The 16,702-nt window shown below is 39.1% G+C and overlaps 1 protein-coding gene across 2 annotated transcripts in view; it reads right to left on the minus strand.

Moving 5' to 3' along the window:
- The window catches only part of LOC136865600 (cellular tumor antigen p53), a 273,055-nt gene that overhangs the window by 204,027 nt on the left and 52,326 nt on the right, over positions 1-16,702 (minus strand). For both annotated transcript variants that reach the window (XM_067142419.2, XM_067142418.2), the window contains exon 4: positions 11,434-11,634. In XM_067142419.2, coding sequence (XP_066998520.1) covers positions 11,434-11,634 — 201 coding nt within the window. The remainder of the gene's footprint in view (positions 1-11,433; positions 11,635-16,702) is intronic.

Raw genomic sequence — 16,702 nt, forward strand, 5'->3', positions numbered from 1 at the left:
ACTTTTTGTAAAAGTTGGGAAAACCCCTATGCATATTAAAATCGGTATGAAGCGGCAATCAGTTTGTTCAAAACTTATGTTTTTGCCAATGATATCCACACTACGGCTTATTTGTTTGGCATTTTTCAAAATTCAATACTATGTGAAAGTGTATATTTAATTTCATCCAAGACAACCCCGAATGCAATACGACCCCCACTTTTTCCTTCAAAAAATTTTAATCAGGCTTAAAAAGTTCTTAGTTAAATCATATGAATGCCTTTCTTGTACAGTACGCATTTTTAGACTGTCTTTGTCTTCATGCCAATGCCGAACACTGGCTTTAGTTATGCCGTACTTTTTCGGCTGCATACTTATTCTTTATTTCTTTTTTTCTTTTTTTTTTGCCATTTTTCTTAACGTCGCACCGACACAGATATGTCTTATGGCGACGATGGGATAGGAAAGGTCTAGGAAGTGGAAGGAAGCGGCCGTGGCCTTAATTAATGTACAGCCCCGGCATTTGCCTGGTGTGAAAATGGGAAACCACGGAAAACCATCTTCAGGGCTGCCGACAGTGGGGCTCGAACTCACTATCTCCCGATTACTGGATACTGGCCGCACTTAAGCGACTGCAGCTGTCGAGCTCGGTATTCTTTATTTCCGCGGGTTTAATAACCATTAACTTAAAATGGGCATCATATTATCGAAGAGAAGCCGTTGAAAATTTGCCAGCAATACCATGCACCTCTACAATATGACGATCCATACGGAAAATATTCTTGCTGTCTATAAAACTGTTACTTTTAACTCAGCATCAGCTACAACCGACCATTACATACATGTCTCGCTTCCCGGGTTCAGCCAACTTCAGCGGCTAGCGATGTATTGGCGTTGAAGATCAATGAACGAGTTTACTGGGTCGTGGTATGGCCATTCCGCCCTTGCGTTTTTCGAGCACATATCCCACAATTTCATCTTCAACTTCTTTAAAGTGTCCTTGTTGCAGGCCACCAAATGCATTTTTTTTATAGTACACATTTTTTAGCTATCTTTGTCTTCAAGCTAACGCCAAATATTGGCTTCAGTTAGGCCTATACAGTACTTCCTTGAGACTGCAGAAATATTCTCCTTTTCCAAGTGTTTAATGAACAGTAACTAAAAATTGCCATCATAATATTGAGGAGAACCAGTTGAAATTTTGCTGGCAATACCCGTTCCACGTATTTTTACCCATTCCACGTATTTTTACAATACGACCATCCATCACGAAAATATCCATGCTGTCTATAAAACTTAATTTTACTAAGTGTCAGGTACAATAGACGTATTATAACTCTGCCACTGAGTCGTGGCCTTTCTAAGAATTTGAAAGCTTGCATGTTTAGATGCCATTCTACAAATTTGAGAAACTTTTTGTAGAGGCTAATAGAACGTCATTCTCTTTTCACTATTTCCCAAGATCCAGTGACGTTACGCAGAGGCACTGTACAACTGGATGCCATGGCTAGCAATGTATAATAAAGAGGCGGTCATTTATTGTCAGCGAGTTTTGTGTTTGCGCGCGTTGGGGTGAAAAGCAGGAGCGTGGTTACCACGGTAGTTGTCAGTGGTGTTCATTACAGTTAGGCCGTGAATGCAAGACGACCCTTGATTTTTCACACGAGATTCTGAGAAAAAAAAAATCATCTTGGTTTCGGAGAAATATCACTCCAGAGGCTTCTATGGCAAATATTTCAGTTTTCTTCTTCAAACGGTGTCAGCACACCTAACCATATATGTATCATGAAAACATTCCAAACGCATGTAGAAAAATGATAACCTCCTCACCTCGCTAAACATTTACATGGGAATAGCCTTTCCAAAATTAAACTAGACGCAAGAAAATATAAACTATCCCCTGAAATCAGTGATTCACTGATTCACTCTGCCATATCTCGAGGTGCATCACATTCTTACTTAATTTAAGTATATAACATTAAAATTAAGAGATAGTTTACTTCAGCCTTTATTTTAATGAGTTAACAACTGCTATTGGCCACGTTATTTACGCATTTATTACAAAAACATGTTATTCTCTTTCATTTCGAATTTCTATAGGGAACAGCAGTCGACGGGTATTACAAATCGGCCTAGGAATGTTGACGCTAGAGCTTGCAAATGCACATAGTGAGAAAACTATACCATAACAAAGATGATTGATCGCATTTTGTGGCAAAAGTTTTAATTCTCTTATTCAAACAGCATCACCTATCTGGACCGAACTGTACTATATGTATGATGCTAACCTTCTCGCTATAAATTACATGATAATAGCATTTCCGTAATTTAACCAGACGTGAGAAAACAAACTAACCTCTGAAATGAATGATGCACTCTGCCATATCTTGAGGTGTATCCCATTCTTTCTTAATTGCAGTATTTAGCATTAAAATTAAGAGATCTTTTATTCAGTCTTTATTTTATAACAAGTTAACAACTTGTGTCTAGTGTCAAAATTCCTAGGCCGATTTGTAATACCCGTCGACTGCTGTTCTCTATAGAAATTCGAAATGAAAGAGAATAACATGGCTTTGTAATAAATGCGTAAATAATGCATTTAAGTAAACATATTCTCTTTCATTTCGAATTTTCTTTACGGAACAGCAGTCGACGGGTATTACTGATCGACTCCCAATTTCGCCTTCAAATGTCAACGTGAGAGCACGCTAGTGGACACAGCGAGGAAACGATACTGAAGGTGATCGATCGTATCCAACATAATCACTGGGGCGCATAAATATCGGTGACGGAAAAAATTACGCACGCTTAATCGCTTGTAATAACGGATGCATAAGTGATGGGACTCTCGCTGTAACTGAAGGATAATACACAGTTTAATACAGGACATTTGAAGGGACGGACCAAACTTGTCGTTTTAACAGGGATCTCATTAAATGCTGTACTCGCTATAGCGGACTTTTACTCTATTTTCAAATACACCACCTCACGAATACTGGAATGTTAAATTTCTGCTACATGATATCTTGTCCATACATTATCACAGAGTTTTATGGACAAATAATTTTTGTGGTGTGAATAGTTTTAAATTAGTGCATTTTCATGGTATATTTGTCTCTCACAGGCATTTTGACTTTTTATTTCACAACATTAAGTTGTCTGATCTTTAAGTCTTGAAGCATAACAATGTTTAGTTAGTTATAGACAATAGAGAACTCCCGTGTGCGGATTTACTGGTTACCTTCATCGGGCGCGTCCCATTGGAATTGGGGAAGCTCGCTGGCTCTGCCGCCAGCAGAGTCAGAGGGTAGTAGGGAAATAAAATACCACCGTGAAAAAAAAACTGGTCACTTGCCAGGGTTACAGCAAAGACTGGTAAATGATCAGAAGACAGAAAACATCTTGAGGCAACCTCTAGGGCTAACAGCCCTAGTTGTAAAAGGATGGGTACCCGTCCAAAGCAAAGTCAAGTCAAAAAGCATGATGGCACAACATTTCAAGAAACATACCCCAGGGGGTAAATCTTCGGATAAATCCCTCGTCGTGAACGCCACGGCGCACGAGTCTCGTTCGGATTCTGGGGGAGACTCGACATCATGCAAGAGACGAGTCGGAGCATCTCGATGTACCACGAAGAGTCAAAAACTCAGGCCAAAATCTAAAACCTTTCTAGCAACTTTCAACATAAATTCACTTACACAAACTGGCAAGCTGAAAACCCTCACCAAAGCTCTTCACGAAAATCAGATATCCATAGTGGCCCTACAGGAAACAAGGTACCCAGATGAAGAGATTTTTGAATCTGAAGGCTACCGATTTTTCAAGAGCAAAGCGCAAAGAGGAATCCTCAATGGAGCTGTGATGCTTGGAACCGCGTTTGCTGTTAGAACCAAGATCCTTAAATCAGTTGCAAATTTCGAACCTGTGAATGACAGATTGTCTATACTCACAATTAAATGCGCGAACAAAACCTACGCCTTAGTTAACGCACATGCTCCTACAAACGATAAGAACAAGTCTGATCCAGACGAAGTTGATAATTTCTGGGACCTACTGGATGAAAAATTGAACAAAATCCCCAAACACCATGTCAAGCTTCTTTTGGGTGACTTCAATGCCCAACTAGGTCGTGAGCAGAAGTACAATAAGTTATAGGAAATTACCCTGCTCACAAAAGAACCAATCCCAACGGCAAAAGACTGGTAACCATTTGCGAAAATCACAACCTGCAGGTCATGTCGACCCACTTTCGCCATCTACCCAGAAAGCAAATGACTTGGTGTTCTCCCGTCCAAGCTCTCGGAGAGTTCCAAATTGATCATGTTGCGATCTCCAGGAGAAACAGCCCTGAGATTATGAATGTCAAGGTAAAGAAAGGCATCAATGTGGCCTCAGATCATTATATGTCTCTTATCAAATTCAAACCAATTCCCGCAAACACAAGGAAGACAACTAAACAGATCACACGCTTCGACAATGATAAACTTCGGCAAAGGGTCGAGGAGTTCCAGGAGAAGGCTAGACCAAATGACTGTGACTTTAACAACACCAAAAGTCTCCTTGTTGAGGCCGCCAAAGACGTTGCAGAAATCAAGAGAAGCAAAAAGCATGCCTGATGGAATAGTACCTGCGAATCAGTCCTCCAAGAAAGACTCAATGCGTGGAAACAGTACAACTCTATGAAATCAGAAAATGTTTGGGAAACCTACAAAACCCAACGTGCCCAAGCAGCTAGGGTGTTCAGAACTGAGAAACGTAAATACAAAAAATCTCTCATTGAAAAAATAGAACAAAACTTTAGGAAGAATGAAAGCAGAGAGTACTACAGAGCCTTCAAATGCAAACTCACTGGCTATAAACCACCATCTCTATGCTTTGAGCGAACGGACGGCACACTGGCGACGTCAAATGAAGAAAATTGCAGCATTCTGGCAGATTACTTCAAGAATTTACTTAATTGCTCTAATCCGCAAAGCGCCATGAGACCAAGGAACCCTTACTCAGGTATCCAGATTCCAGACCACCCGACAGAGATGAAATCAAGCGCCACATTGCCCGTCTCAAAAATAACAAAGCACCGGGGGAAGACTCAGCAGTAGCAGAACTATGGAAATATGCCCCAGAAGAATCACTTGATATCTTGCAAAAGCAAATAGAAGAAATTTGGAACAAGGAGACCCTACCCGAAGATTGGAAAATAGCTTTGATCCATCCATTACACAAAAAAGGCAGCATGAAGAACATCAACAACTACAGAGGAATATCTTTGCTACCCGTGACTTACAAAATTCTATCACTTGCCATCCTGGAGCGTTTGGAAGCACAAGTCGAACATCAAATAGGTGAATACCAAGGAGGGTTCAGAAAAGGTCGCTCAACAGCTGAACAGATCCAAAATCTCAAAACGATCATCAGATATTGTACACTAAGGTCCAAACAGTATGTGTCTGTCTTTGTGGACTTTAAGAAAGCGTACGACTCCATTGACCGGGAAGTCCTGCTAAACATCTTAAATGAATTTGGAGTTGATTTGAAACTGCTGGCATTAATTAGAGCCACCCTGACCGATACAAAATCCAAGGTGAAGTTCCACGGATGTCTCTCGCATTCCTTTGACATCAAAACAGGAGTCCGACAAGGTGATGGGCTATCCCCGATACTCTTCAACTGTGTTCTTGAAAAGATCATCAGAACCTGGCGGGTGAGATTACAGGAAACCAACTACAGTCCATTGAGAATAGGAACCAAATCCAAGGGGATCACAACAGACTGCTTAGCATTTGCCGATGATATTGCTGTTCTCTCAACCGACATAGAAACCGCTAGAGCTCAAGTTGAAATTTTAAAGGAAATTGCCGAACAAACTGGTTTGCAGATATCGTTTGAGAAAACAGAAGTAATGACTAACATCAAAGAGGCTCCACCAAAACTCCATACAAAATACGGGGACATCACCTGAGTAGACAAATTCAAATACCTGGGTGAGATCATCATGAAAAATGGACTGGACAAAGAAGCACTTCAGGAGCGAGTATGCAAACTGGAAATAGCCTACCAAACATCCCGCACAATCTACAACAAAAAATGCCTTTCCCAAAACACCAAGATACGTCACTATGAAACAGTTCTGAAGCCAGTAGTTCTATATGCAGCCGAAACCCTGTCCCTAAATGTCAACAAAGGACTCCTTGAAGAACTGGAGAAAAGAGAACGAAAAATTGTGAGAGGAATCTTGGGATCAAAGTACAGAAATGGAATCCATCAAAAGAGATCCAACAAGGAAGTCTACAGCAAAATAGAGAAAATTACCGACACAATCAGAAAAAGACGGGCACGATTTTACGGTCATCTGAAAAGAATGGACAGAAGAAAGTTAACTAACGAAATCTTTCACTTTTTTGATTCAAACCCCAAAACCACAATTCCCTGGTTTAGAAATACCAAAGAAGACCTGCAAATGCTACATATCTCAGCTGAAGACGCCTTTAACAGAGATCTCTTCCGCAAGAAAATATTGACGAACGGGCTAAACCGAGACGAGCAACCGAAGAGAAGACACGGTGCCCCTTGGACAGAGGAGCGTACGCAGGCCCACTCACAAAGAATGAGGGAAATTTGGGCTCTAAAGAAGGCCAAGTTCAGTGTCAAATGCAACAAGACTTAACGTGGTCCTTGATGGCCCCAGCGAATTATATATATAAATAAAGAGAACTATTTAGAACTATTTTTAATCTTTTAAGATGTTGGAATTTTGTCCTGGTGTGTTTTTGTAGCTGAGGATGTCTTACAGGACAAACTCCCGTTTCACAAAACAGCATGCTCAATGCAGTTAAATGAGGAAAGTCTATTCTTTTCAACATGGAGAACAACTCTTTGCATCTGATGTCAAGTTTGAGTTCCTCTAAAATTACACTACTCCATCAAAATCCATCGAGTTTTCATGAAGATTAGCACATTCATACATGACAAGCATTTTAATACTTACTTGTATATAGAGCAAGTGGATGTACCGTTTGGGTCACAAAACTACCAGCTTGCATTCACGAGATAGTGGCTATGAATCCCACTGACTGTGATTCTAAAATATTTTTACAAACTTTGGGGATGGGTTCCTTACAACAAAACCAAAAAAAAAAAAAAAAAAGTTCATATAAACATATGTCCCCAAATCATTTGCTTTTGCATTTTTAATTTTTTAACGAAAATTTATGTTACGTTCAACAACTTTCCAGGTCAACCAAACAACTGCATTTATCTATGCACTCATTCATAGAAGGCTTTGACTCGTTGTATCCTACGTAGATGGCGATGTGTTGCGATGGAGACTTGTTTACTTTTTTCATCTTTGTACATAGTGAGTTAGTGAAAGTGTACCTATTAGTTTGCCTTCAACTTTTCAATTGTGTACATGTTACAGTGAATGTTTCTTTCAACCATGGAAGGGTATTCATTTCGTGAGCAGGCAGACATGATTTTTATGTACGGCTGCGTGAATGATAACTGACGCGAGGCTTCAGAGCTGTATCAAAGTTTTTTTCCCGACCGAAGACAGCCGAATAATCCAAACATTGCTGGTGTTTATCGCCACGCTGCTGAGACAGGATCCATAGAACCACAGACAGTTGATCGAGGAAGACCAAGAGTTGCTCGTACACCTGACAAGGAAGAACACATTCTCCAGTCTGTCGAAGAAGATCCAGGTATTAGCACTAGGCAAGTGGCCATGGCATGTGGTACGTCTCAAAGTACAGCATGGGCGATATTTCACGAACAGTTCCTGTATCCGTACCATTTTCAATGTGTGCAGAGCCTTTCACCCGCCAATCACCCACCACGGGAGAACTTTTGCAGATGGTTTCTTGCACAAACTGCCAATCCGTTGTTTGTCTCTTCAGTTTTGTTTACAGAATAGGCAATATTTGGAAGAGATGGAATAACAAACTTCCATAACCAACACACATGGGCAGTTCTTAATCCTTGTGCAACAGTTCAGGCTAGACATCAGCATCAGTTTAAGATTAATGTGTGGGCTAAAATTGTAGGCGACTGTCTGGTAGAGCCACACGTTCTCCCAGCACGCCTTACAGGTGCTGTCTACAAGGACTTTATTCAGAACACTCTGCCCAACTTGCTAGAAGATGTGCCCCTGAAAATAAGAAGAAACATGTGGTTCATGCGTGATGAGGCTCCAGCGCATTTTTGTCTCACTGTTCGAGATGCACTGGCTGGTCATCTACCATGACAGATGGATAGGTAGAGGAAGACCAGTTCCATGGCCTGCATGTTTCCCCAAACTCAATTCTTTGGATTTTATCTCTGGGAGCACCTTAAACAATTGGTTTATGCAGCAGACAACCTGAATGAAGAAACTCGTCTTCAACGTATCATGGAAGGTTGCAAAACCATTAAACACCATCAGGAAGTATTTGAGAAAGTGCAACAGTCCACAATTCAAAGAGTGCACGCATGTCTAGATGCAAGAGGAGGACATTTCGAACATCTGATGTGAGTTTGTGTGTTAAACACTTCCTAACACGCTGACAATATAATGTCAAAAACTAATTAATGTCACTTTAAAATTTTCCTTCATTAATAACATTTTGAACTTTATTAAACTGAAAATGAAGGATTCTGGGACATGTTTATATGAACTTTTTTCTTGTTTTGGTGTAAGGAACCAATCCACAAAGCCTGTAAAAATATTTTTGAATCACCCTGTATGCAAAGTAATCAACAATTTTGAAAAGCAAACCGTATCTTGAAAAGTGCTGTACAATTCATCATCTTTAGAAAAAGATACTGCAACAGAAATGTTTCTCAATAATACAGAACATACAATACTGTTCGAAAACACAATAATGTTGAACAATTAATGCATTCAATAACCCCTTGTATCAATAAAGTAGCCTAATATAAAAATTGCTTAGAATGTCTACTGTTCGTAAAATACTTGAGATACTGGTACAAAAGTATACATAATCCCAATCCCATAATCATTCACTACTGTAATTTCTTTACTGACTCCCCCTTCTAAAACTTTTCAATTAGAGTGTTTGTTTTAAAGTTAAAACCACTTTCACTTCATAGCCATGACTGCTATCACACAACACGAACAAAGCAACTGCTCTATAGGACATTCAAAGCATGCCTCCAGCACACTTGCAGTCGAGAGCGTGCTTGAATTTCAAGTGTGCTGTTCACATGTTTTCATAATGCTGTGACAAAAATAAAGGAAATAAAATTTTTAAAAATAATACAATAAATCTCGGGGGTGCACAGATAACCCGCAAATGGTATAATTCATACCTCAATAATTGGGAGTTTGCAGTACTTTATCAATGGTGTTCCGTGTTATCACAGACGAGGCTCTGGCAACTGAATATATGGTGGAATAACCATATCACAATTAAGGATGCAGTAAATGGCATCCTTTCCACCCGTAACATCCGAGGTGGAAGCAAGTGTCAAGGCTAAAAGGTGGCAGCCCCACCATGACACTCAGTGAATGTGAGCTAATTACTCGCAGTCGCTTAAAACTAGCTTATTAAAGAAACCAAGAAAAGCAGCTGGACGGATCCTAAGACTTTGGCTTGAAACAGGACATGAAAATTGGATTTTAGAATGTCAATGGAGGAGGCAAAACAAGAAGGGAAGACCTTTGGAGAACTCAAGATCCTGGCTCAAAATAGGATATGCTGGCGCTACTTTGTCGAAGCCCTATGCTCTGCAAAAGAGTAAAAGGAAATAACTCAAGTAAGTCAAGTACTTTTATCAATCTTCTTGATGAAATTAAAGCTCGTGGCCACATAAGGTTAAAAAAGTAAAAAAGTACATACTTTTATAGCAACTAGAACAGAAACAACAAACAATAATGATATAACCTTATATGTAAGTGAGATTAGGACTACTGATAATATAAGCAAGATTAAATAAAGTTAGAATTTTAGGCATTATGTAATGCTGTAATAAATAATTATTTTTTTTTTGCTAGCTGCTTTACGTCACACCGACACAAATAGGTCTTATGGCGACGATGGGACAGGAAAGGGCTAGGAGTAGGAAGGAAGTGGCCATGGCCTTAATTTAGGTACAGCCCCAGCATTTGCCTGGTGTGAAAATGGGAAACCATGGAAAACCATCTTCAGGGCTGCTGACAGTGGGGTTCGAACCTACTATCTCCCGAATACTGGATACTGGCTGCGCTTAAGCGACAATAAATAAATAAATAAATAAATAAATAAATAAATAAATAAATAAATAAATGAAAATCTTAGTGCTAATATAGCAAAATATGAAATAAAACACAATATAAATGTTTAAAAAAAACTAAATGATCTATCAAGGTTCAGTGCATTCTTTGTTGAAGTCTATTGAAAATAATTTCAAAAAAAACATAACCTTGAGAAAAAACAACAGCCAAATTACGAAATGTTCATCACTCAATAATAGTTTGAATGAAGACATTTCCGTTACCATTGTTCCTAACATTACATCACCTGTTTTCAGATATTTCTGTAACAGAGGTACTCACAAACTGTGTTCATTCAGCGAGACTGAAGTTCTACATGGTTTAAGAAACATGCGGCTCCTTTGGACAAGAGTATCCAGAATTTGAGCTGTTGGTGAGGAATTTAAAAAACAAGTAGAAATTTCTATTAAATTTGGAAAAAGATCCAAGCTAGACAGTTGAATGACCTTGCTTCAGGCATGACTAGATTTAATCAATGTGTAGAGAAGCATGAAATTTGTGTACTGATATTTGTCTATTATTAATTTCTGGAAACAATTTAAAAGTACTATAACTGCTATAAGAACACTGGAATTGTAACCGATCAAAGGTTTGAGATCCTCTAAAAGTACTCGTACTACATCAAAATCCATCAAGTGTTCCTTAAGATAAGCACATTCATACATGACAACAAACATTTGGACACTTTCTTGTAGGCTATACAGAGCAACTGGCTGCACCGTTTGGGTCACATAACTACCAGCTTGCATTCACAAGATAATGAATATGAACCCCACTTTACAAGTAACAACTCTCATTATTGTTCCGTATTGAAGAAGACGTTAGGCATAGATATCAAGGATAATTTAATAAAAAACCACCTATTCAAGTATTCAAGTATTGAATAGGTGGTTTTTTATTAAATTATCCTTGATATCTATGCCTAATGAACCCCACTGTCGGCAGCCCTGAAGATGGTTTTCCATATTTTCCCATTTTGACATCGGATTAAGGCCATAGTCACTTCCTTCCCACTCCTAGCCCTTTACTGTCCCATCACTGCCATAAGACCTATTTGTGGTGTGATTTAAAGCAAAGTGTAAAAATAAAAATACCTTTTTGTACTACGTAGCGATTTAAAGTGAAAATAAAAATATTTTGGGCAGGGTGCAAATTATGCAGTTGGAGAGTCAAATAGATTAATTTTGAAGCACTTCAATACTTACCAACCACCTATTTCTCATTGAGGTTTCAGCATTAAGTTGTAAATCAAACTCATATGGACCAGGATATTCTTCCTGACAAGGCAACTTGCATGTAGCAGAAGGAAAAATGCGATCTGAATATGCAGCACAGTCCTGAAACTCGCCTTCCCACGGTAGCTTACATGCAGAAGGGAATGTGTCAATGGAGTATGTCGACGAGTCCTGAAAATTAGTTCATGAAAAATAATTACAAGTGCCTACCTTGTTGTTATGTTCTGTATTACAATGCAAATGAACATAGATTTCTCTACCCCTATGTAAGCATAGCCCTGAAGATTTATTTACTTACTTACCATAGTGTTCTCCCTAGAACCTTTTTAATGGGCAGTCCACCCGGCTAACATACCCTAGATATGTGCTAGTTCCATAACATTAATATACATACAGCAAAACCTCGTTAATTCGAAGTTGTTGGGACGCAAAAATCAAACTTTGAATTACGTGATTTTGAATTAACCGCCGCTATTCTAAGGTCTTCTATAGCATGCAATCACCTGGATTTAGTTAAACCTTTCAAATGCCGTGGAGAAAAATTTTTTCCCAAAGGTATCCAACAAGGTGCATTTATTGAAATAATGCTTTTGGATAACGCCATACACCGTCAAACGTAACCTCACACCCAGGGAAAATAAAACATGATTCAAAGACAAAGGGTATGGTAATCTACTGTATATGCACAGCGCAATTTAAGGAAACAGGTCATAACCTACTTGATATAAGTGCAGTATAAAGCTCTTTCTTAAAATGTTGTAAGATGTTTCGTAGATCTAGAGAAAGCATATGATAGGGTACCGAGGGAAAAGATGTTCGCCATACTGGGGGACTATAGAATTAAAGGTAGATTATTAAAATCAATCAAAGGTATTTATGTTGACAATTGGGCTTCAGTGAGAATTGATGGTAGAATGAGTTCTTGGTTCAGGGTACTTACAGGGGTTAACAAGGCTGTAATCTTTCACCTTTGCTGTTCGTAGTTTACATGGATCATCTGCTGAAAGGTATAAAATGGCAAGGAGGGATTCAGTTAGGGGGAAATGTAGTAAGCAGTTTGCCCTATGCTGACGACTTGGTCTTAATGGCAGATTGTCCCAAAAACCTGCAGTCTAATATCTTGGAACTTGAAAATAGGTGCAATGAGTATGGTATGAAAATTAGCCTTTCGAAGACTAAACTGATGTCAGTAGCTAAGAAATTCAACAGAATTGGATGTCAGATTGGTGATACAAAGCTAGAACAGGTCGACAGTTTCAAGTATTTAGGTTGTGTGTTCTCCCAGGATGGTAATATAGTAAGCAAGATTGAATCAAGGTGTCATAAAGCTAATGCAGTGAGCTCGCAGTTGCGATCAACAGTATTCAGTAAGAAGGCAGACAGTTCCCAGATGAAACTATCTTTACATCAGTCTGTTTCCAGACCAACTTTGCTTTACAGGAGCGAAAGCTGGGTGGACTCAGGATATCTTATTCATAAGTTAGAAGCAACAGACATGAAAGTAGCGAGAATGATTGCTGGTACAAACAGGTGGGAACAATGGCAGGAAGGTACTTGGAATGAGGAGATAAAGGCTAAATTAGGAATGAACTCGATGGATGAAGCTGTACACATAAAACGGCTTCAGTGGTGGGGTCATGTGAGGTGAATGGAGGAGGATAGGTTACCTAGGAGAATAATGGACTCTGTTATCGAGGGTAAGAGAAGTAGAGGGAGACCAAGATGACGATGGTTAGACTCAATTTCTAACGATTTAAAGATAAGAGGTATAGAACTAAATGAGGGCACAGCACTAGTTGCAAATAGAGGATTGTGGTGATGTTTAATAAATTCACAGAGGCTTGCACACTGAACGCTGAAAGGCATAACAGTCTTTAATGATAATGTATGTATGTATGTATGTATGTATGTATGTATGTATGTATGTAAAGCTCTTGCACAGGGGAGCTAACAAGACTGTCCAAATTGGAAACACATGACACAAACAAACCAAACTTAAAAAACCCAGACATACAATTTAACACAAATATCTAGAATAATAAATAACTTTGTACAGTACCTGAATAGTTTGCAAATGTTTAATGGTCCAGCAGGCTTTTTTTTTTTTTTTTCCCCCACACATTAGGCTTATTGCCTTTTAAAGAAAGAATGTGTTATAGGTTGCTTCATCTTTTCTTTGTATAAACACTAGCTATGAACTGCTCCATATGGGCCATAGCCTAAATTGTAGCGTCGTCAGCATCACTTGCACTTATCACTGAATCCAACGCGGCGAGAGCGGCAAGTACCTCATTATTTGACGGAATAGTTGCCGCCTGCGCCGTATCTTTGTTGTGTTCAACATCAGCTGTAGCTGCATCTTACTCTGGCGTCACTTGATCACAGCTGATCATAATGGCGAGATCCCAACTCTTCTGAAGTAGTCTCCGCATGGTCTATGGCGATGTATTTGGAGAAAGTCATACCGACATCGGACTTTTGCCGTAACTCCTCCCATTCATCTTCATTGTCGTCTTCTTCTCCCTCTTCTACCTTATTTAATGAACCAAAACCACACTTGACGCAGCAGTTTTTGATTGTTGATGAAGGAATAGCGCCCCAGGCAACTGTCACACTCCGCATTGCATCAATCATGTTCCACTTGCGTATTTCTCCCGCCGGAATATTTCTAGCAACTTCATGGAGAAAGTAGGCATGTTTTCTGTAGGCATGTTTCACAGATTAAATTATACCTTGATCTACTGGCTGCAAGTAGCTCGTAGTGTTTGCTGGCAGAAAAAGAAGACGTTCATGTTTTAAAATTAAATTATGTTTGTGTACAGTGCACTGAACCAACAACAGAAGTATTTTTCTGTCCTGGCATGCCATTTTGCTCTCAAGGCATACCAGCCACTCTTCAAAAATGTTTCCTGTCATCCAGGAATTTTTAGATGACTTGTATTTGCACGGGAAGTGCCTGATGCCCTTAAAACATCGTGGTTTCTCGAATTTGCCTATGAAGAGGGGAGGAAGTCTCTCACTTCCGTCCGCATTGCAACAGAGAAGGACTGTGACCCTATCCTAGTAAGATTTCCCGCCGTGGCACTTCCCTCCCTTAAAACCATAGGTCCGTTTGGGCTCGGCATTAAAAAACAATGCAGTCTCATAAACATTGAAGATATTGTTCAGTGCATACGAATTGATTATGCGAGCCATGCTTTCTCGCCAACTGTCTGCATCGCTAGTGTTCACCGATTCTGATTCTTCGTACACTGCCTGCCACCTGATATTGTGCCGTTCCTTAAAACGCTGAATCCACCAGTTTGAACACAAACTCAAACTCCATCTTTAGGACCAGTTCATTCGCCTTCCCCTTAATAAACTCGCCATCAACAGGGACATTGTTTGCCCGAACGTGCCGAAACCACTCAATCAACTGTACTTCCAAATCAGAGTGTTTAACTCCTCGAAAGCGCATTCGCTTTGCTGTATTTACACCCTGCATTTCCTAGCTTCTATGCTCTCACAATTTTTTAAAAATGTTGAAAGCATGGACACAGGAATTCCAAAGTCTTTAACCATTTCAGTTTTCATTTTTTTTTTTTTTTTCCGTTGTCAACCTTCCTTATAATATTCACTTCTCGCTGAGTGTCTTGGAAGAATACTGATGCTTAGCAATCTCACAACACAAAAAAGGAACACACGTGCCCTAAACTAAAATACCATAACAATAAACAAAAACAAAGTATTAATAAAATATAACAATTTTGAAGTTTATAACTGCACACTAAAACTTTATGTGAAACAAGTAACTACAAGAATACAAAAGAACTATGATTTCACTAGAATTTGGCAACTCTGAAGCATGCTGTAGACACACCTAGTCAAAGTTAAAGTGCGGAAAAATATGCCTGCACGTTCCGGAAGACGCGTTCTATTGTGACACGGAGAATTTTTCATTCAAATTATGCCGTAAAATATTATTTTTAACAAAATGAAGGACAATTTTGAATTAAAAGTCTGAATTTCAATACTGGGACCGATGTTGATCTTCGAATTATGAATTATCCGTATTTCGAATTAAACAATTTAAATAAAATGCAAAACTGTACCTCCTGTTTCTAGGAATGAGAGATTCTTCGAATTAGGCGGCATTTTCAATTAACCGATTTCGAATTATCGAGGTTCTACTGTATTTGAGTCGTTGGGTGTTAGAAATTTAAATTTAAATACTGTAAAACAGTTTATTTAAACGAAAAATCTTCATTATTGTCAGACTAACTGCTGCATCAAAGTTTTCAAGTGTGGCTTGACTACCACATAAAGTCGTACGCGAGCGGTGCCTGGATTAGCATGGAATCGCATGCGATTCCACATAACGTCATAAACCTGTATGGCACTCCACAGCAACAAAATGGTAAGCCCTGATGTTACCCACATTATTATAAAACAGCAAAACACTAGAAGTTCAAAATACTCTGCTACGTCTTGTTTGTGATAACACTAAAACAGTTCAGTTTTGCAGTTAATGTTTACCTGTCGAATACTCTTAATGGCCTGAGGGGAATAAACAGAAATTTTATCATATCCATTTTTATGCCCTATTTTATGCCTGGCTACTCATTCCTGACACCCAGCTGATGAAAATTTGTGGGGAGAACACTGTACCTACACAGGAAATTCCTTACCAACAAACTTAAACTTCTAATAAACGGTAGTTCTATTTCGGAGTATTATTTTTCATTGTTGCAACCACTAACCTGCAACAAATTTTCCTGGAATAGTTGTAAACTAAATCCACCCAAGATAGCCGCTGGTAACATCGTTCGTAAATACCACTTTAATGTCATTGTCGCACATAAAAAAACTTGGTTTTTCTATCTGAAAAGAGTTACATTCACAACCAAACAGTATTCACATCATTTTCAAATAAGGCAACATATTACCTGGGTTATGTGCTCCAGGGCAAGAAACAGAACTGGCAGAGCTAAGTACACTGCCTATCCCAGAAACAAACAGCAATGCTATTTCATTAAAAGTGATTTTTTTACTGGTATATCCAGCAAAAATCACAGATTGTCAAGAGATACCAGCTACCGTACATAGAGTAGACTGCGTAGCTTTTTTCAAAGAATTGAGCGACAGTGGATAACTTGACTTCCTAGAGGGGATTATAGAGTAGGAGTCCCCCTAGATGGGTTGATGCCTCCACCCCCCCACTATCCACCAAATCCCAATAGAAAAACTGGCACCGAAATCC

Source organism: Anabrus simplex, chromosome 1, assembly GCF_040414725.1.
Source record: "Anabrus simplex isolate iqAnaSimp1 chromosome 1, ASM4041472v1, whole genome shotgun sequence".
In the NCBI taxonomy this organism is placed as follows: Eukaryota; Metazoa; Arthropoda; class Insecta; order Orthoptera; family Tettigoniidae; genus Anabrus; species Anabrus simplex.